Here is a 23,158-nt window from a genome sequence, read left to right as displayed (position 1 = left end):
TTTTTTACAAAAATTGGTTCCAGGTCTCCCCTCTTATCTTAAAGATAGTTCCCATATCCTTAGGATTTTGGAACAAATAGAATGGAAGAATCATTATATTCTGGGTACTATGGATATCACTTCATTATATACTGTGATACAGCATGACAAAGGATGTCTAGCCTCACAATTCTTTTTAGAGAAACAGGGGACACTTCCGAGTGATCAAATCACATTTATTTTAGATTGTATGCGTTTTATACTTACTCATAACTTTTTTAAATATCAGACGCACTACTACTCCCAGCAGTGGGGTACTGCCATGGGCACCAGGTTCGCACCAAGTTATGCTAACTTGTACGTGGGCAAATGGGAACACGACACCATTTATGACAACTCCCCGTGGGGTGCGAACCTGGTGCTCTGGCAGAGGTTCATTGATGATGTTATTTTTATATGGTCTGGTGGTGCCGATTCATTGTCCGATTTTATTAATGTTTTAAATAAAAATTCTTATTTTTTAAAATTTACGGCTACCACCAGTACTGAAGCCATAGACTTTTTAGATCTTAGTATTTTTATTTCTGAAGGGAGGATTCAAACCAAAACGTTTCATAAACCTACTGATGGGAATAGCTATATTGCCCTTAACAGTTGCCATCTCCCTAATTGGTTACTCAATGTTCCCAAAAGTCAAATGATTAGGGCGCATAGAAATTGTTCCCGTACACAGGACTTTGAGAGTGAAGCAAGCGCTCTCACACAAAAATTTATTAATAAAGGCTATTCACCTAATTCTTTATCACTGGTAAAAAAACAAGTCAAAGAATTACCTAGATCATGTCTTCTCCTTAATAAAGAGAAAAATGAAAATAAACAAGGGAGGGAAATTATCCCCATTATCACCAGGTACAGTGCCAATACACATCTCTTCCGTAAAATAGTCAAAAGACATTGGAATATTCTTAAGGAAGATAAGGTAATTGGGGAAAAATTACCAGTAAATCCGCCTTTTGTTTATAAGAAAGCCCAAAATTTGGGGAACAAAATAGCCCCCACAGTACCACAATTGTCTTCGGTACCAAATCATCTGTTCGGACGTCAACATCAGGGCTTTTTTCCGTGTACAAAATGTAAATCCTGTAGATTATTGAAAACGAAGAAACAATTTCGTCTAGTGAAAGAAAGGGTTGAATGGAAAATCGAGGATTTTATAACCTGTGACACCAAAGGGGTTATTTATTCAATTAGGTGCCCTTGTGACAAATTATACATTGGAAGAACTAAACGGGCCCTTCATACTAGGATAAGTGAACATATGAGGAATATTGAGAAAAAGTATGAAGGACACCCGCTTTCAAAACATTTTCGGATCCACCATAATGGATCAGTATATGGCACCATTATTACAGGTCTTAAGAGGGTGCGTCAATGTTCTCGAGGTGGTGATTATATTAGACATATGTCAAGGGAGGAAACTAAAATGATCTTCAGGTTAGACACTCTGGTCCCAAGGGGTTTGAATAGCGAAATAGAACTTTTTGCATTTAACACCTAGTATAGTGACGTTCCCATCTGCAGGCTATAAATGGTACACATAGGCTGAATAGGACCATCCCTGAGGAAGGAGCTCGTTCAGCTCCGAAACGCGTAGGAATTGGTCCTTCTTGCTATCCATAGGCTGTCACGTGAGCAATCACGTGGACGTGACGTCACGTTAGGTCCTGCTGCAAGCAGAGCACCTACCAGAGCCGAGGAGCGCACAGAGCCTGCACGTGGGTATAGAGCACATGAGGTTCTGTCACCGGCCGGGACAGGTACTGTAGTGCATACCCTGGAAGAAATCACACAAGCCCAGACCGGACTACTATTTCTACCTGGATCACACAGACGGACTAACAGATCATAGGAGAAAGAGGGTGAGGAATACCGTTTTGTATGGTCCCAGTTTTAGATCAGCACTTTTTTATGAGGTAATCATTATTTTTTTGATCACAGTACGACCATTGCCCTGTATACAGTCTTCTCATTTGATGTTCACAGCGCAGATATATTTTTTATTTTATTAATTTGATGTTTTATACTGCTACAGCTAGGTGATACTGTAGATATATCAGCTGCAGGTTCAGAGGAGGGGTAGCGCTTTTGGTATAGATACTTGATATTTCTAAGAATGTATAGGGAATAGACAAATATAGGTAAGAAAGGATAGGTATGTTTAGTCTTTAATAAAAAAACAAAAAAAACAAACAAAAAAAAAAAAAGATAAGTATAGATAAGTAAGGATAAGTATAGGTAAATATAGCTAAGAAATGATAGGCCCCGCATATTTAACCCCTTAACGACCGCCGATACGCCTTTTAACGGCGGCCGCTAAGGGTACTTAAACCACAGCGCCGTTAATTAACGGCGCTGTGGAAAAAGTGTATAGCGCCCCCCACAGTCCGATTTTCTCCGGGGTCTCGGCTGCCGGGGGTAGCCGAGACCCCAGAGAACATGATTCGGGTCGGTTTTTACCGACCCCGCTTTTGCGATCGCCGGTAATTAACCGTTTACCGGCGATCGCAAAAAAAAAAAAAAAATCCGGACTTGCGCTTTCTTTCTCTCCCCTCTAATGTGATCGCACATTAGAGGGGAGAGAAATAGGGTCCCCCGAGCTCCCCACGGTACCTTATGTACCGTAAAAGTCCCCCCTCCGGTCCCCGACCCTCCTCCTTCCTCTCACGGCTCCAAAATGGCGGGCGCATGAGCAGATGCGCCCGCCGAAAGTTAACTCCGGCCGCCAGAACCCAGCCTCCCCGCATTGTATTGGGGTCGGTTTTTACCGACCCCTGGAGCGATCGCAATCCCGGGGGTCTTTACAGACCCCCGGGGTTGCGATCGCTGCATATAGTTTGTAAAAAAAAAAAAAAAACAGTGTGCTTTTCATTTCTCTCCCCTCTGATGTGATCGTACATCAGAAGGGAGAGAAATAGAGTCCCCAGAGCCCCCCACCATGCCTCCGGTGTGTCTCCGGTCCCCGGTCCACAGCCCACAGCCCACAGCTCCCGGGTCCCCAGCCCACAGCTCCCGGGTCCCCAGCCCACAGCTCCCGGCCCCCCTTCTTCTTCTCTGCTGGAAGAAAATGGCGGGCGCATGCGCAGTACGCCTGCCATGATCTGCCAGCAGAGACCCAGCAACCTGTGAGAATTTTCTCATAGGCTGCTGGGTTTTGATTACTGTGATATGTCCTATCACAGTGATCAAAACCCCAAATGTTTTATAAACATGGCAGCACTTGGGATGTACCTCTCTCTTCTCTCCTTGTAGTTGTTCTGGGAGAGAAGAGAGAGAGACTACATATCAAGCGCTGCCCTGTCAGTAATAAAAAAAGCCATTTCCATATCCGCCAGCATCGAATTTATCCACCCCCGTTCTCCGTAATCCCTGCATCATAAGCAGGGGATTATAAAAAAAAATAATAAAAAAAAAATATATATATATATATATAATTTTTTTTTAAATTTTTGGTTAGGGTTAGGGTTAGGGTTAGGGTTAGGGTTAGGGTTAGGGTTGGGGTTGGTGTTGGGGTTGGAAATAAATAAAATGGCCCGCAGAACGTTCAGCGCGGAGCAAGCTTACAGCCTGCTTTGCTCCGGCAGCTCCGGCAGTGAAACAGAATCTGCCTCTGAAGCTCAGCAGCTTTCAGACAGTGATGACGACTCTTCCTCCACGGGATCCCCCGGCCCGATGGTAGCGGAGTCGGTCGTCACTGCTGAAGCTTCAGAGGCAGGACCAAGTACCGCAGTCCCCCCACCGCTGTGGTATAATGACACCTCATTTTCCCCTCAAATTCCCCCTTTTTCTGCAGTCCCTGGAATAAAAGTAAATGTCGCCAATTTTACCCCCATTGATTTTTTTGAAATTTTCATTAGCCCCGAAGTCCTGCAATTAATCGTCCACCAAACCAACCTATATGCCCGCCAGTATATTTCCCAAAAACCCAATGCCTTTCATTCCCGTTCCTGGATCCCCACAAATGTCCCCGAAATAAAAAAATTCTTAGGCCTCACCCTGAATATGGGTATAGTCAAAAAACCCACTCTCCGCTCTTACTGGGCAACAAAAGCTGTCCACTGCACCCCTGTATTTGCAGCCATCATGTCCCGAGTCCGTTACGAAGCCCTGATGAGATTCCTCCACTTTAGTGACAATTCCCAAGCCCTCCCAAGAACTGACCCCAACTACGATCGGCTAAATAAATTAAGACCCCTAATTTCCCTCCTAAAAACTTCCTTTCTAAATTCCTATACCCCAGAGCAAAATGTGGCAGTCGACGAGTCCTTGATGAGCTACAAGGGCCGTCTGTCATTCCGCCAATTTATTCCCTCCAAGAGAGCCAAATACGGTGTAAAATTATATAAAGCATGCGAGAGCTCATCAGGGTACACGTCCACCTTTTTAATTTATGAAGGTAGGGACCGCCAAATAAACCCCCCAAACTGCCCCCAGACAATTGGTATCCCAGGCAAAATTGTCTGGGAGCTAATGACGCCCTTTCTCAATCAAGGGTACCACGTGTACACGGACAATTATTATACGAGCATCCCCCTATACAAATCCCTCCATGCTGCAAATACAGGGGCCTGTGGGACAGTGAGGAAAAATAGAGTGGGGCTTCCGTCACAGTTGGTGTCCAGACGCTTGGAGAGGGGGGCGTCATTTTCACTTGCAAGCGACCAACTTCTTGCAGTGAAGTGGAAAGACAGGAAGGACGTCTACATGCTTTCCACACTGCATGCGGACACCACTGTGACGGTCAGAGAGAGGGGTGCCACCAGGGACAAAGAAAAACCTGTCTGCGTCACAGACTACAACAAACACATGGGTGGCGTAGACTTGTCAGACCAGGTTCTGCAACCATACCTGGTCAAGAGGAAGACCAGGGCATGGTATAAAAAGGTGGCAATCTATCTAATCCAAACTGCCACTTATAACAGTTTTGTCCTATATAAAAAATCACAAGGACCACTTACGTTCCTGCACTTTCAGGAGAAAGTTGTAGAGAGCCTCATATTTGAGTCCATGGCACCGGGGGAAGCCTTCGACTCTGAGGATTCCCGGAGACTTTCAGAACGCCATTTTCCTCACCCTGTCCCTGTCACTCCCACCCAAAGGTATCCTCAAAAAAGGTGCCGAGTCTGCAGAAAGCATGGCAGACGGAGTGATTCCCGATTCTATTGCCCCACATGCCCATCCCAACCAGGCCTTTGTATCTCCCCCTGTTTTGAGACCTACCACACCACCTACAATTATTAGTTTGGTTTTTTTTTTTCAATAATTTTTATTTTCTGCTTAGTGGCCCAAGTAGTACAATTTGGAACAATTGATAAATATTATTTTAATTAGTAGATCCCATTTTACCCCATTTCATAATTAATTCCAGAACTTGACCAATCCCATACCAAACTACTATCCCAACAAATTCTCATCCACGTACCCACGTCTGTACGCTCTAGAGTGTGGACCCCACAAATGTTCTTGCAAAGTCAGGTCATCTGACAATTCTAGAACTTGATCAATCCCATGCCAAACTACTATTCCAACAAATTCTCGTCCACGTACCCATGTCAATAAGCGTTAGAATGTGGACCCCAGAAATGATCTTGAAAAGTGAGATCATCTGAAAATGAATTCTAGGACTTGATTACTCACAAACATTTTTGACCATTTATCTATTTTTGACCATTTTTTATGACTGTCTTGCTACACAAAACTTTGGCTTCCATTTATATTACTTATATTTATGCTGATGATACGGGCATGATCATTTTATTGTAGGATTTCTAAAAAAATTAGGAAGTTCCGTACTTATACACTATGGGCTTTACTTTATGGTTCTTGCCGAACCTCTGGTACCAGACAATACTTTCTATAGAGAACTGGTTGTTTTGTGCATATAGCGGTTCTGACCTTGGCGGGTGGGAGCTTGCTATGGTGTACCACGTCTATTGGCACATTTGTCCCCATATAGGGATTGATGGAGCTAAAAGGACGTTGTACGACCAGTCTCTGAAAGTGTCTGCTGTGCCATTCTAGCCCTGATGGTGTTCTTTCATCTTTGGAACAAACTCCGCTTTGCCACATAGTTGGCTGCATTTTGCTACACATTTTGCCCTTCATTCCAGTACAGTTTATTCTTCCTGCTACAATATACGCAAATGCGGGACAACTGTTTTGTTAGCAAGACCAATTTTATAGTCAGCCAAAGTGTTTTAGGAGCATGCCTCACTTTGTGAGTAATAATTCCTGGAAGGATTTTCTTTTTTGCTCAATATCTCTAGAAGCTTTGAATGGGTCCTGGATCTTCAATTTCAAATAAAGCCAAATTTGTCACATTGTGCCCCTTTCTGTCCAAGCCCTGCCATTTGTCCAAACAGAACTTTTTGACTACATATGGGATATCGCTGCACTCATAATAAAGTGGGTAACGAATTGTGGGGTCCACTTTTTGATGTTATTTCTGAAAAAGTGAGACATTCAGGTCTAAAACAAGATTCTCGTGGAAAAAAATGAATTTTTTCAGTATGCCGACCTAATGTTATCAAACTCTGTGTCGTACATGTGGGTTCAAATTGCTCAATATACCCCTGATTAAATTCTTTGAGGGGTGTAGTTTCCAAAACAGGGTCAGTTGTGGGGGGTTTCTGCTGTTAGGCACATCTACAAACCCAAAATGGCGTCCGCTCTCACAATTAAGAGATTAAAAAGTCAAACGGCGCTCCTTCCCTTCCAAGCTCCGCAGTGCGCCCAAACAGAGGTTTACCCCCACATACGGGGTATCGACATACTCAGAACAAATTGCACAACAACTTTTGGGAACCAATTTCTCTTGCTACCCTTGGGAAAATAAAAAATTGGGGGTGAAAAGATCATTCTTGTGGAAAAAAAATGATTTTTAATTTTTTCGGCTCTATGTTATAAACTTGTGTGAAGCACTTGGGGGTTCAAAGTGTTGACCACATGCCTAGATAAGTTCCTTAGGGGGTCTAGTTTCCAAAATGGGGTCACTTGTGGGGGGTTTCCACTGTTTAGGCACATCAGCGCCTCTCCAAACGCGACATGGTGTCCGATCTCAATTCCAGGGAATTCTATGTTGAAAAAGTCAAATGGCGCTCCTTCCCTTCTGAGCTCTACTGTGCACCCAAACAGAGGTTTACCCCCACATACGGGGTATCGACATACTCAGGACAAATTGCACAACAACTTTTGGGAACCAATTTCTCTTGCTACCCTTGGGAAAATAAAAAATTGGGGGTGAAAAGATCATTCTTGTGAAAAAAAAATGATATTTAATTTTTTCGGCTCTATGTTATAAACTTGTGTGAAGCACTTGGGGGTTCAAAGTGTTGACCACATGCCTAGATAAGTTCCTTAGGGGGTCTAGTTTCCAAAATGGGGTCACTTGTGGGGGGTTTCCACTGTTTAGGCACATCAGCGCCTCTCCAAACGCGACATGGTGTCCGATCTCAATTCCAGGGAATTCTATGTTGAAAAAGTCAAATGGCGCTCCTTCCCTTCTGAGCTCTACTGTGCACCCAAACAGAGGTTTACCCCCACATACGGGGTATCGACATACTCAGGACAAATTGCACAACAACTTTTGGGAACCAATTTCTCTTGATACCCTTGGGAAAATAAAAACTTGGGGGTGAAAAGATCATTCTTGTGAAAAAAAAATGATTTTTAATTTTTTCGGCTCTATGTTATAAACTTGTGTGAAGCACTTGGGGGTTCAAAGTGTTGACCACATGCCTAGATAAGTTCCTTAGGGGGTCTAGTTTCCAAAATGGGGTCACTTGTGGGGGGTTTCCACTGTTTAGGCACATCAGCGCCTCTCCAAACGCGACATGGTGTCCGATCTCAATTCCAGGGAATTCTATGTTGAAAAAGTCAAATGGCGCTCCTTCCCTTCTGAGCTCTACTGTGCACCCAAACAGAGGTTTACCCCCACATACGGGGTATCGACATACTCAGGACAAATTGCACAACAACTTTTGGGAACCAATTTCTCTTGCTACCCTTGGGAAAATAAAAAATTGGGGGTGAAAAGATCATTCTTGTGAAAAAAAAAAGATTTTTAATTTTTTCGGCTCTATGTTATAAACTTGTGTGAAGCACTTGGGGGTTCAAAGTGTTGACCACATGCCTAGATAAGTTCCTTAGGGGGTCTAGTTTCCAAAATGGGGTCACTTGTGGGGGGTTTCCACTGTTTAGGCACATCAGCGCCTCTCCAAACGCGACATGGTGTCCGATCTCAATTCCAGGGAATTCTATGTTGAAAAAGCCAAATGGCGCTCCTTCCCTTCTGAGCTCTACTGTGCACCCAAACAGAGGTTTACCCCCACATACGGGGTATCGACATACTCAGGACAAATTGCACAACAACTTTTGGGAACCAATTTCTCTTGCTACCCTTGGGAAAATAAAAAATTGGGGGTGAAAAGATCATTCTTGTGAAAAAAAAAAGATTTTTAATTTTTTCGGCTCTACGTTATAAACTTGTGTGAAGCACTTGGGGGTTCAAAGTGTTGACCACACACCTAGATAAGTTCCTTAGGGGGTCTAGTTTCCAAAATGGGGTCACTTGTGGGGGGTTTCCACTGTTTAGGCGCATCAGCGGCTCTCCAAACGCGACATGGTGTTCGATCTCAATTCCAGGGAATTCTGTGTTGAAAAAGTCAAATGGCGCTCTTTCCCTTCGGAGCTCTGCTGTGCACCCAAAAAGTGGTCCTTCCCCACATATGACATATCGACATTCTCCGGACAAATTGCACAACAAATTATGTGGTTCATTTTCTTTTTTTACACTTATGAAAATAAAAAAAATTGGTTCTGAAGTAAAATGTTTGTGAAAAAAAGTAAAATGTTCATTTTTTCCTTTCACATTGCTTTAGCTCTCGTGAAGCACCTGAAGGGTTAATAAACTTCTTGAATGTGGTTTTGCGCACCTTGAGGGGTGCAGTTTTTAGAATGGTGTCACTTTTGGGTATTTTCAGCCATATAGACCCCTCAAACTTACTTCAAATGTGAGGTGGTCCCTAAAAAAAATAGTTTAGTAAATTTTGCTGTAAAAATAAGAAATTGCTGGTCAAATTTTAACCCTTATAACTCCCTAATATTTTTTTTTTTTTTCCAAAATTGTGCTGATGTAAAGTAGACATATGGGAAATGTTATTTATTGACCATTTTGTGTGACATATCTCTCTGATGTAAGGGAATAAAAATTCAAATTTTGAAAATTGCAAAATTTTCAAAATTTTCGCCATATTTCCATTTTTTTAATAAATAAACGCAAGTAATATCGAAGAAATGTTACCACTAACATGAAGTACAATATGTCACGAGAAAACAATCTCAGAATCAGCAGGATCTGTTGAAGCGTTCCAGAGTTATAACCTCATAAAGTGACAGTGGTCAGAATTGTAAAAATTGGCTCGGTCATTAAGTACCAAATTGGCTCTGTCACTAAGGGGTTAAAAAAAATATATATATATATATAAGTATAGATAAGTAAGGATAACTATAGGTAAATATAGCTAAGAAATGATAGGCCCCGCATATTTAAAATAAAAAAAAATATATATAAGTATAGATAAGTAAGGATAACTATAGGTAAATATAGCTAAGAAATGATAGGCCCCGCATATTTAAAATAAAAAAAATATATATATAAGTATAGATAAGTAAGGATAACTATAGGTAAATATAGCTAAGAAATGATAGGCCCCGCATATTTAAAATAAAAAAAAAAAATAAAAAAAAAATAGGTAAGTATAGGTAAATATAGCTAAGAAATGATAGGCCCCGCATATTTAAAATAAAAAAAAAATATATATAAGTATAGATAAGTAAGGATAACTATAGGTAAATATAGCTAAGAAATGATAGGCCCCGCATATTTAAAATAAAAAAAATATATATATAAGTATAGATAAGTAAGGATAACTATAGGTAAATATAGCTAAGAAATGATAGGCCCCGCATATTTAAAATAAAAAAAAAATATATATAAGTATAGATAAGTAAGGATAACTATAGGTAAATATAGCTAAGAAATGATAGGCCCCGCATATTTAAAATAAAAAAATAAAATAAAAAAAAAATAGGTAAGTATAGGTAAATATAGCTAAGAAATGATAGGCCTCGTATATTTAAAATAAAAAATAAAAAAATATATATAAGTATAGATAAGTAAGGTTAAGAATAGATAAATATAGCTAAGAAATGATAGGCCCCGTATATTTAAAATTAAAAAAAAGATAAGTATAGATAAGTAAGGATAGATAAATATAGGTAAGAAAGGATAGGTATATTTAAAAAAATAAAAATAAAAACAGCTAAGTATAGCTAATCGCCCAGTGTAAGTGCCCCCTTAGTTATATATAAGCTTTATATAGCCTAGGGATAAATATAAGGTAGAAATATAAGTATTAGGTAAGTATATAACACCCCATGTACAGGGGTGACAGGGCCCATCCAGCGCTGACACTGCAGTGACCCAGGGATTAGCCGATCGCCAGGACATGGGGTCAGGAAGGAATTTTTCCCCACACATGGGGTTGTTTCGCCTTCCTCTGGGTCACATACTCTTTATGCAGTAAATCCTATAAATGGCGCTGGATGATTACAATAAATTAAACTAAATAATATAATAGATAACAATAAAAATTAATAAACCCCATTCATTGTGTCTGCGTCTTCTTTATATTCTTTTATTATAATGTTGGACGGCTGTAGTGATTGTGACAAATGGCGGGGAATTAAGGGTTAATCCGATACTTTGTGTGGAGTTGGGTCACGTGATGACAGTGATGTTATGGCATCTGTCATATGGCTTTCCCAGACTGATGTCACTGCCCCATCATGCCCCACATCATCCATCACATGTAGTACATGGGATAGGGCCGACGCCATCAGCGACTGTAACCCAAGTGTAGTCTCCTCCACTAATGTCCCTGCAGGGCACAGATCATGTAGAGGACGCCATATTCCATAGTCACTGTACTTACCCCACAGGAGCTCCACACCGAGCACCATCTCAGGAGCCTCCAGCCCATCACATATGGAAAGGTGACCTGGAGCAAGGGGATGTAATGAGATAGAATAGATTAGTGCAGCAAGAGATGGATCCGGAGGATAGAGATGGAAAAGGAGGTGTCGTTGGCTGTATAGAACAAGGAGGTACAGTGGCAGGATAAAGATGGTGGGAACAGGACGCCACAAGGTAAAGTTATAATAGTAGTAAGCTGAACTGGCAACATGGCCACAAGCCTGAGAGCCAAGGAGTGGCATGTGTCCCCGATAATGGGGCCAGAAAGAACATCAAAGCAAGAAAAAATGCACTGAAATAATATTCAACACAAAACCTTTTCAGGTTAAGAATTTTTCGACTCATAGAAAACCCCTTTACAGTACTCATTAAACAGCCTAATAAAAGGGTACTTCCACCATAAATAGTTAATGCCCATCCACAGGATAAGTCATCACTGTCCGATAGGTGCACGCCAATTCCAATGCATAGAGAGATGGCCGTGAATATTAGTGGTCCTCTTCATTGATTTCCATGGGAGTTATGGAAAAAGATGTAAAAGCAGATTAGGGAACAGCCATTCTGAAGAAAGGTGTGGAGTATAAGGCTGTGTGCATTTTTTTCACGGTCTTTCGCTATAAAAACGCGAAAAAAACGCATACATTAAGCATCCTACTTAATAGAATGCAATCCGCATTTTTTGTGCACATGCTGCACTGTTTTCCTGAGTGGAATCACATTCCAGAAAAAAACGCAGTATGTTCATTAAATTTGCGGAATCGCAGGGATTCCGCACACCTAGGAGTGCATTGATCCGCTTACTTCCCGCATGGGGCTATGCCCACTATGCGGGAAGTAAGCGGATCATGTTCGGTTAGTACCCAGGGTGGAGGAGAGGAGACTTTCCTCCACGGACTGGGCACCATATAATTGGTAAAAAAAAAAGAATTAAAATACAAAATAGTGATATACTCACCTTCTGATGGCCCCCGGAGTCTTCCCGCCTCCCAGCGGTGCACGTGGCCGCTTCCGTTCCCATGGATGCTGTGTGAAGGACCTGCGATGACGTCGCGGTCACGTGATCGTGACATCATCGCAGGTCCTGCACACAAAGCATCTATAGGAATGGAAGCCGCCGTGTGCACCGCTGAGAGGCGGAAAGACTCCGGGGGCCATCAGAAGGTGAGAATAACCATTTTTTATTTTTTTTTATTATTTTAACATTATATCTTTTTACTAATGATGCTGCATAGGCAGCATCAATAGTAAAAAGTTGGTCACACTTGTCAAACACTATGTTTGACAAGTGTGACCAACCTGTCAATCAGTTTTCCAAGCGATGCTACAGATCGCTTGGAAAACGCTAGCATTCTGCAAGCTAATTATGCTTGCAAAACGCTAGGAATATGCATGCCAATTCCGCATGCGATATACCCACGGCAGGAGTTGCAGAATTTCCGCAGAAATTTCCGTGGCAATTCTGCGACGTGTGCACTTAGCCTAATAGTAAGACAGCACAAAAGATACTCACGTTCGCTGAGCAACCGCAGGCTTCAGAAAAGAAAGCTGAAGATGGTACTTATATTTTCTGAGTTTTCAAGCAGCACCACTTCGAACCCGAATCTCCTCTCTCATGTCCTTATTGAAGCAATCCCTCATCGAACGCCAACTGACTTTTATTCTCTTCACTGTGAAGGTTGAAAAAAAGGAAAAAATTAATTGTAAAACAATGCACCTACATTAACAGGTTCGCTGCCGCATCAGACAACACTGCAATACTTACAAAAATCCTTGCTGGCATGTGGCTTGGCACGGTACCAATCAGCCAGCAGCGATGTTGCCACTTCTTTCCAGAGTTGTCGGATCAAGGCTGAAACAGAATGATTCCGATCATGGGGGTCCCACAAGGCTGCTCGCTCTTGCACAGCTTGAATAAGTAGGTCGTTATCTATGTCACGTTGTCCTTCCTCACGTTGTGGAACCTATAGATGAAATACTAAAAAATAATTTGTAATTAAAACTGAAAACAAATTCAGTTACAACTCTGATAAAGGCTACTTACACCCCTGTCATGAATCCCAATGGCTAGGGATAGCACAGGACAAGCAAAGTAACAAATATATAACGGACGAGCTCTAGGGTGATGGAACCTGGGCTGACCGCTGCCCTACGCCTGACAAACGCAACTAGAGATAGCCAGGGAGCGTGCCTACGTTGGTTCTAGACGCCACGCACCAGCCTAAGAGCTAACTAGCACTGCAGAGAAAATAAAGACCTCACTTGCCTCCAGAGGAATGAACCCCAAAAGGTATAGTTGCCCCCCACATGTATTGACGGTGAAATGAGAGGAAGGCACACACATAGAGATGATATATATAGGTTAGCAAATTGAGGCCCGCTGTAAACTAGAAAGCAGAACGATACAAAAGGGGTCTGAGCGGTCAGCAAAAAACCCTAATCAAAAAAAACCATCCTGAGATTACAAGAACCCGTGTGCCAACTCATGGCACATGGGGAGAACCTCAGTTCACTAGAGCTACCAGCTAGCATAGAGACATAATAAGCAAGCTGGACAAAAAACCAAACAACTGAAAATCAGCACTTAGCTTATCCTGAAAGATCTGGGAGCAGGTAGGCAGGAACCAAACAGAGCACATCTGAATACATTGATCGCCGGCAAGGGGAATGACAGAAAGGCCAGGTAAAATAGGAAACACCCAGCCACTGATGGACAGGTGGAAACCAGAGGCCGCAACCCACCAAAGTCACCCAGTACCAGCCGTAACCACCAGAGGGAGCCCACAAACAGAATCCACAACAGTACCCCCCCCTTGAGGAGGGGTCACCGAACCCTCACGAGAACCCCCAGGGCGATCAGGGCGAGCTCTATGGAAGGCGCGGACCAAATCAGTCGCATGAACATCGGAGGCGACCACCCAGGAATTATCCTCCTGACCATAACCCTTCCACTTAACCAAATACTGGAGTTTGCGTCTGGATACACGAGAATCCAAGATCTTCTCAACAACATACTCCAATTCTCCCTCCACCAGCACCGGAGCCGGAGGCTCAACCGAAGGAACAACGGGCACCTCATACCTCCGCAACAACGACCGATGGAACACATTATGAATAGCAAACGATGCTGGGAGATCCAAACGAAAAGATACAGGGTTAAGAATCTCCGAGATCCTATAAGGACCGATGAACCGAGGCTTGAACTTAGGAGAAGAGACCTTCATAGGGACAAAACGAGAAGATAACCACACCAAATCCCCAACAAGAAGTCGGGGACCCACGCGGCGACGGCGATTAGCAAACTGCTGAGTCTTCTCCTGAGATAACTTCAAATTGTCCACCACCTGATTCCAAATCTGATGCAGCCTGTCCACCACCACGTCCACTCCAGGACAATCCGAAGACTCCACCTGACCAGAGGAAAAACGAGGATGAAACCCCGAATTACAAAAAAAAGGAGAGACCAACGTGGCAGAACTAGCCCGATTATTAAGGGCAAATTCGGCCAGTGGCAAAAAAGCAACCCAGTCATCTTGATCAACAGAAACAAAACACCTCAAATAAGTTTCCAAGGTCTGATTAGTTCGCTCCGTCTGGCCATTCGTCTGAGGATGGAATGCAGACGAGAAAGACAAATCAATGCCCATCTTGGCACAAAACGTCCGCCAAAATCTATACACAAACTGGGATCCCCTGTCAGAAACGATATTCTCTGGAATCCCATGCAAACGAACCACGTTCTGAAAAAATAAAGGGACCAACTCAGAGGAGGAAGGCAACTTAGGCAAGGGCACCAAATGAACCATCTTAGAAAAGCGGTCACACACAACCCAGATAACGGACATTTTCTGTGAAACCGGGAGATCAGAAATAAAATCCATGGAAATGTGCGTCCAAGGCCTCTTCGGGATGGGCAAGGATAACAACAACCCACTGGCCCGAGAACAGCAAGGCTTAGCTCGAGCACACACTTCACAAGACTGCACAAAGGTGCGCACATCCCTAGACAAGGAAGGCCACCAAAAAGACCCGGCCACCAAGTCTCTAGTACCAAATATTCCAGGATGACCAGCCAACACAGAAGAATGGACCTCGGAGATGACTCTACTGGTCCAATCATCCGGAACAAACAGTCTTTCTGGTGGACAACGATCAGGTTTATCCACCTGAAACTCCTGCAATGCACGTCGCAAGTCTGGGGATACGGCGGACAATATTACCCCATCCCTAAGGATACCAGTAGGCCCAGAGTCTCCAGGAGAGTCAGGCACAAAACTCCTGGAAAGAGCATCTGCCTTCACATTCTTTGAACCTGGCAGGTATGAAACCACGAAATTGAAACGAGAAAAAAACAACGACCAACGAGCCTGTCTAGGATTCAAACGCCTGGCAGACTCAAGGTAAATGAGATTCTTGTGATCAGTCAAGACCACCACACGATGTTTAGCACCCTCAAGCCAATGACGCCACTCCTCAAATGCCCACTTCATGGCCAAAAGCTCCCGATTACCCACATCATAATTGCGCTCGGCGGGCGAGAATTTTCTAGAGAAGAATGCACATGGCTTCATCACCGAGCCATTAGAACTTCTCTGTGACAAAACTGCCCCCGCTCCAATCTCGGAAGCATCAACCTCAACCTGAAAAGGAAGTGAAACATCTGGTTGACACAACACAGGAGCAGAAGAAAACCGGCGCTTAAGTTCCCGAAAGGCCTCCACGGCCGCAGGAGACCAATCAGCAACATCAGCACCCTTTTTAGTCAAATCAGTCAAAGGTTTAACAATACTGGAAAAATTAGCAATGAACCGACGATAAAAATTTGCAAACCCCAAGAACTTCTGAAGGCTCTTAACAGATGTAGGTTGTGTCCAGTCACAAATCGCCTGAACCTTGACGGGATCCATCTCAATAGTAGAAGGAGAAAAAATGTACCCCAAAAAAGAAATCTTCTGGACTCCGAAGAGACACTTTGAGCCCTTCACAAACAGAGAATTGGCCCGCAGAACCTGAAACACCTTCCTGACCTGTAGAACATGAGACTCCCAGTCATCAGAAAACACCAAAATATCATCCAAATACACAATCATAAACTTATCCAGATATTCACGGAAAATATTGTGCATAAAGGACTGAAAGACTGACGGAGCATTGGAGAGTCCAAAAGGCATTACCAAATACTCAAAATGGCCCTCAGGCGTATTAAATGCGGTTTTCCACTCATCACCCTGTTTTATCCGCACCAGATTATACGCACCGCGAAGATCTATCTTAGTGAACCACCTAGCCCCCTTAATGCGAGCAAACAAATCAGTCAATAATGGCAATGGATACTGATATTTGACTGTAATCTTATTCAGAAGGCGATAATCTATACAAGGCCTCAGGGAACCATCTTTTTTTGCCACGAAAAAAAAACCTGCTCCCAGAGGGGACGAAGATGGACGAATATGTCCCTTTTCCAAGGACTCCTTAATATAATTCCGCATAGCAGTATGCTCTGGCAGTGACAGATTAAATAAACGACCCTTAGGGAACTTACTGCCAGGAATCAATTCTATAGCACAGTCACAATCTCTATGAGGAGGGAGCGAATTGAGCTTAGGCTCCTCAAAAAATCCCTATAGTCAGACAAAAACGCAGGGATCTCAGAAGGAGTAGATGAAGCGATTGAAATCGGAGGTGCATTATCATGAACCCCCTGACATCCCCAGCTTAACACAGACATTGTTTTCCAGTCCAGGACAGGATTATGAGTTTGTAACCATGGCAGACCAAGCACTAGTACATCATGTAAATTATACAGTACAAGGAAGCGAATCACCTCCTGATGAACGGGAGTCATGCGCATGGTCACTTGTGCCCAATACTGCGGTTTATTCATAGCCAATGGTGTAGAGTCAATTCCCTTCAGAGGAATAGGAACTTCCAGAGGCTCCAGACTAAAACCGCAGCGTTTAGCAAATGACCAATCCATAAGACTCAGGGCAGCGCCCGAATCCACATAGGCATCGACGGAAATGGAAGACAGTGAAAAAATCAGGGTCACAGACAAAATGAACTTAGGCTGCAGAGTACCAATGGCAAAAGATTTATCAACCCTTTTTGTGCGTTTAGAGCATGCTGATATAACATGAGCTGAATCACCACAATAAAAACACAATCCATTTTTCCGCCTATAATTTTGCCGTTCACTTCTGGACTGAATTCTATCACATTGCATAGTCTCAGGTGCCTGTTCAGAAGACACCGCCAACTGGTGCACGGGTTTGCGCTCCCGTAAACGCCGATCAATCTGAATGGCCATAGCCATAGACTCATTCAGACCTGTAGGCGTAGGGAACCCCACCATAATATCCTTAATGGCCTCAGAAAGACCATTTCTGAAGTTTGCAGCCAGGGCGCACTCATTCCACTGAGTAAGCACCGACCATTTCCGAAATTTTTGACAATATATTTCCGCTTCATCATGCCCCTGAGAGAGGGCTAATAAAGCCTTTTCAGCCTGAATCTCCAGGTTAGGTTCCTCATAGAGCAAACCCAATGCCAGAAAAAACGCATCCACACTGAGCAATGCAGGATCCCCTGGTGCCAATGCAAATGCCCAATTCTGAGGGTCGCCCCGCAGGAAAGATATTACAATCTTGACCTGTTGAGCAGGGTCTCCAGAGGAGCGAGATTTTAAAGAAAGAAACAATTTACAATTGTTCCTGAAATTCAGGAAGGTAGATCTATCTCCAGAAAAGAACTCTGGAATAGGAATTCTAGGTTCAGACATGGGAGTGTGAACAACAAAATCCTGTATGTTTTGAACTTTTGCCGTGAGATTACTCAGGCTGGAAGCCAAACTCTGGACATCCATGTTAAACAGCTAAGATCAGAGCCATTCAAGGGTTAAGAGGAGGTAAGAAGCAGCTAGACAGCAATTAAGGGCTAGACAGCAAAACTCTGAACGGAAAAAAAAAAAAAAAATGTCCCTTAAACACTTCTTTTTCTCCTGCTTCAGCCCAAACAATTAACACTTTGTAGGCCGGCGATACTGTCATGAATCCCAATAGCTAGGGATAGCACAGGACAAGCAAAGTAACAAATATATAACGGACGAGCTCTAGGGTGATGGAACCTGGGCTGACCGCTGCCCTACGCCTGACAAACGCAACTAGAGATAGCCAGGGAGCGTGCCTACGTTGGTTCTAGACGCCACGCACCAGCCTAAGAGCTAACTAGCACTGCAGAGAAAATAAAGACCTCACTTGCCTCCAGAGGAATGAACCCCAAAAGGTATAGTTGCCCCCCACATGTATTGACGGTGAAATGAGAGGAAGGCACACACATAGAGATGATATATATATAGGTTAGCAAATTGAGGCCCGCTGTAAACTAGAAAGCAGAACGATACAAAAGGGGTCTGAGCGGTCAGCAAAAAACCCTAATCAAAAAAAAACCATCCTGAGATTACAAGAACCCATGTGCCAACTCATGGCACATGGGGAGAACCTCAGTCCACTAGAGCTACCAGCTAGCATAGAGACATAATAAGCAAGCTGGACAAAAAACCAAACAACTGAAAATCAGCACTTAGCTTATCCTGAAAGATCTGGGAGCAGGTAGGCAGGAACCAAACAGAGCACATCTGAATACATTGATCGCCGGCAAGGGGAATGACAGAAAGGCCAGGTAAAATAGGAAACACCCAGCCACTGATGGACAGGTGGAAACCAGAGGCCGCAACCCACCAAAGTCACCCAGTACCAGCCGTAACCACCAGAGGGAGCCCACAAACAGAATCCACAACACACCCCGTCTTTCCTCCTCAGCAACTTGAGGCCGACGACCCTGGGAAGATTCATTTCCACTCGACTGCTCCTGCTTTTCCGCACTTGGAGGTACCTGTAAAGAAAATACATGATTTACCACATGTAAAGTATTGCCAGTCAATACATACCAATCAATAAATCAAATGTGATTACATAATCAGTGTCATGTCCACTTTCGGAAACTTCAGTGGAGGACATGTTTGAAGAGCAGGCAGCAGTCAAGTGAAACACTAGAGAAAAGAACAGGTAAGAAAATTTTAACTTGTTAAGAGCCAAACACTGTTGTGAATTTGGATTCTGGGCTCCCCCGGTGGCTACTGGTGGAATTGAACTGGTGTTTTCATCTTCTCTGTTCACCTGTTCCCATCAAGATTGGGAGTCGCTATATAACCCTGCTTCTCTGTTAGTTGCTTGCCGGTCAACAATGTTATCAGAAGCCTCTCTGTGCTTGTTCCTGCTCCTAGACAACTACTAGATAAGTTGGACTCTTGTCCATGTTTGTTTTTGCATTTTTGTTCCAGTTCACAGCTGTAGTTTCGTTACTGTGTCTGGAAAGCTCTTGTGAAACAGGAATTGCCACTCTGGTGTTATGAGTTAATGCCAGAGTTTTAAAGTAATTTCTGGATGGTGTTTTGATAGGGTTTTCAGCTGACCATGAAAGTGTCCTTTCTGTCTTCTGCTATGTAGTAAGTGGACCTCAAATTTGCTAAACCTATTTTCATACTACGTTTGTTATTTCATCTTAATTCACCGCCAATACATGTGGGGGGCCTCTGTCTCCTTTCGGGGTATTTCTCTAGAGGTGAGCTAGGACTTATATTTTCCTCTGCTAGCATTATTTAGTCCTCCGGCTGGTGCTGGGCATCTAGAATCAACGTAGGCATGCTACCCGGCCACTGCTAGTTGTGCGTAAGGTTTAGTTCATGGTCAGCTCAGTTCCCATCTTCCAAGAGCTAGTTCCTATATATGCTGATGCTATGTTCTCTTGCCATTGAGATCATGACAGTTTGACCGGCCCATAAAGGGTTAAAATCCTTGGCTGAGAAAGGAGAGAAATAAGAAGTCTGCTGAGAGTTTTTTTTTTTTTCTCTTGAGTGTGCTCTTAATTGGACCTCTTGCCAGTCTGTCTATGCTGCAGCCTTTTTTTTTTCCTTTCTCTTCTTCTAATCTTTGAATGGCTCTGTGTCCACCTGTTTGTAATGGATCTTCAGAGTGTAACTGCAGGTTTGAATAATCTCGCCACGAAGGTACAAAATTTGCAAGATTTTGTTTTTCATGCACCTGTATCTGAGCCGAGAATTCCTTTGCCGGAATTTTTCTCGGGGAATAGATCTGGGTTTCAGAATTTTCGAAATAATTGCAAATTATTTTTGTCCCTGAAATCTCGCTCTGCCGGAGACCCTGCACAGCAGGTCAGGATTGTGATTTCCTTGCTCCGGGGCGACCCTCAAGACTGGGCTTTTGCATTGACACCAGGGGATCCTGCGTTGCTCAATGTGGATGCGTTTTTTCTGGCCTTGGGGTTGCTTTATGACGAACCTCATTTAGAGCTTCAGGCAGAAAAAACTTTGATGTCCCTTTCTCAGGGGCAAGATGAAGCTGAAATTTACTGCCAAAGATTCCGTAAATGGTCTGTGCTTACTCAGTGGAATGAGTGCGCCCTGGCGGCGACTTTCAGAGAGGGTCTCTCTGATGCCATTAAGGATGTTATGGTGGGGTTCCCTGTGCCTGCGGGTCTGAATGAGTCCATGACAATGGCTATTCAGATCGATAGGCGTTTGCGGGAGCGCAAACCAGTGCACCATCTGGCGGTGTCCACTGAGAAGACGCCAGAGAGTATGCAGTGTGATAGAATTCTGTCCAGAAGCGAGCGGCAGAATTTTAGACGGAAAAACGGGTTGTGTTTCTATTGTGGTGATTCTACTCATGTTATATCAGCATGCTCTAAGCGCACTAAAAAGCTAGATAAATCTGTTTCCGTTTGCACCTTACCGTCTAAGTTTATTCTATCTGTGACCCTGATTTGCTCCTTGTCATCTATTACCACGGACGCCTATGTCGACTCTGGCGCCGCTTTGAGTCTTATGAATTGGTCCTTTGCCAAACGCTGTGGGTATGATTTAGAGCCTTTGGAGACTCCTATTCCTCTGAAGGGGATTGACTCCACCCCATTGGCTAATAATAAACCCCAATACTGGACACAAGTAACTATGCGTATTAATCCAGATCACCAGGAGATTGTTCGCTTTCTGGTGCTGTTTAATCTACATGATGATTTGGTGCTAGGATTGCCATGGCTGCAATCTCACAACCCAGTCCTTGACTGGAGAGCTATGTCTGTGTTGAGCTGGGGATGTAAGGGGGTTCATGGGGATGTACCTTTGGTTTCCATTTCATCATCTATTCCCTCTGAAATTCCTGAGTTCCTGTCTGACTATCGTGACGTCTTTGAAGAACCCAAGCTTGGTTCGTTACCTCCGCACCGAGAGTGCGATTGTGCCATAGATTTAATCCCAGGTAGTAAATACCCAAAAGGTCGTTTATTTAATCTGTCTGTGCCTGAACATGCTGCTATGCGAGAATATATAAAGGAGTCCTTGGAAAAGGGACATATTCGCCCATCGTCATCTCCCTTAGGAGCCGGTTTTTTCTTCGTGTCAAAAAAAGACGGCTCTTTGAGACCATGTATTGATTATCGGCTTTTGAATAAAATCACTGTTAAATATCAATACCCATTGCCGTTGCTGACTGATTTGTTTGCTCGCATAAAGGGGGCCAAGTGGTTCTCTAAGATTGACCTTCGTGGGGCGTATAATTTGGTGCGAATCAGGCAGGGGGATGAGTGGAAAACCGCATTTAATACGCCCGAGGGCCACTTTGAGTATTTGGTGATGCCTTTTGGTCTTTCAAATGCTCCGTCGGTTTTCCAGTCCTTTATGCATGATATTTTTCGCGATTATTTGGATAAATTTATGATTGTGTATCTGGATGATATTCTGATTTTTTCGGATGACTGGGACTCTCATGTCCAGCAAGTTAGGAGGGTTTTTCAGGTTTTGCGGTCTAATTCTTTGTGTGTGAAGGGTTCTAAGTGTGTTTTTGGGGTACAGAGGATTTCCTTTTTGGGATATATTTTTTCTCCCTCTTCCATTGAAATGGATCCTGTCAAGGTTCAAGCTATTTGTGATTGGACGCAGCCCTCTTCTCTTAAGAGTCTTCAGAAATTTTTGGGCTTTGCTAACTTTTATCGTCGATTTATTGCTGGTTTTTCGGATATTGTTAAGCCATTGACCGATTTGACTAAGAGGGGTGCTGATGTTGCTGATTGGTCCCCTGATGCTGTGGAGGCCTTTCGGGAGCTTAAGCGCCGTTTTTCCTCTGCCCCTGTGTTGCGTCAGCCTGATGTTGCTCTTCCTTTTCAGGTTGAGGTCGACGCTTCTGAGATCGGAGCTGGGGCAGTGTTGTCGCAGAAAAGTCCCGACTGCTCCGTGATGAGGCCTTGTGCCTTCTTTTCCCGTAAATTTTCGCCCGCTGAGCGGAATTATGATGTTGGGAATCGGGAGCTTTTGGCCATGAAGTGGGCTTTTGAGGAGTGGCGCCATTGGCTTGAGGGGGCCAGACATCAGGTGGTGGTATTGACTGACCACAAAAATTTGATTTATCTTGAGACCGCCAGGCGCCTGAATCCTAGACAGGCGCGCTGGTCATTATTTTTCTCTCGGTTTAATTTTGTGGTGTCATACCTACCGGGTTCTAAGAATGTTAAGGCGGATGCCCTTTCTAGGAGTTTTGAACCTGACTCGCCTGGTAACTCTGAGCCCACAGGTATCCTTAAGGATGGAGTGATATTGTCAGCCGTTTCTCCAGACCTGCGGCGGGCCTTGCAGGAGTTTCAGGCGGATAGACCGGATCGTTGCCCACCTGATAAACTGTTTGTTCCTGATGATTGGACCAGTAGAGTCATCTCTGAGGTTCATTCTTCTGCGTTGGCAGGTCATCCTGGAATTTTTGGTACCAGGGATTTGGTGGCAAGGTCCTTCTGGTGGCCTTCCCTGTCACGAGATGTGCGAGGCTTTGTGCAGTCTTGTGACGTTTGTGCTCGGGCCAAGCCTTGTTGTTCTCGGGCTAGTGGATTATTGTTGCCCTTGCCTATTCCTAAGAGGCCTTGGACACACATCTCGATGGATTTTATTTCAGATCTGCCTGTTTCTCAGAAGATGTCTGTCATCTGGGTGGTGTGTGACCGTTTCTCTAAGATGGTCCATTTGGTTCC

At 43.7% G+C, this 23,158-nt stretch overlaps 1 protein-coding gene and 1 long non-coding RNA gene across 6 annotated transcripts in view; one reads left to right on the top strand and one right to left on the bottom strand.

Moving 5' to 3' along the window:
- The window catches only part of LOC143808394 (uncharacterized), a 426,051-nt gene that overhangs the window by 1,749 nt on the left and 401,144 nt on the right, over positions 1-23,158 (bottom strand). For all 5 annotated transcript variants that reach the window (XM_077290990.1, XM_077290987.1, XM_077290989.1 and 2 more), the window contains one exon: positions 11,031-11,096. In XM_077290990.1, coding sequence (XP_077147105.1) covers positions 11,031-11,096 — 66 coding nt within the window. The remainder of the gene's footprint in view (positions 1-11,030; positions 11,097-23,158) is intronic.
- On the top strand, positions 9,149-10,702 carry LOC143808395 (uncharacterized). The gene is made up of 2 exons (XR_013221947.1): positions 9,149-9,720; positions 9,799-10,702. It is a non-coding gene; the product is annotated as an uncharacterized LOC143808395 (long non-coding RNA).

Source organism: Ranitomeya variabilis, chromosome 2, assembly GCF_051348905.1.
Source record: "Ranitomeya variabilis isolate aRanVar5 chromosome 2, aRanVar5.hap1, whole genome shotgun sequence".
In the NCBI taxonomy this organism is placed as follows: Eukaryota; Metazoa; Chordata; class Amphibia; order Anura; family Dendrobatidae; genus Ranitomeya; species Ranitomeya variabilis.
The sequence above is the reverse complement of the archived record's forward strand: the minus strand, read 5'-3'. Positions and strand labels throughout refer to the sequence as shown.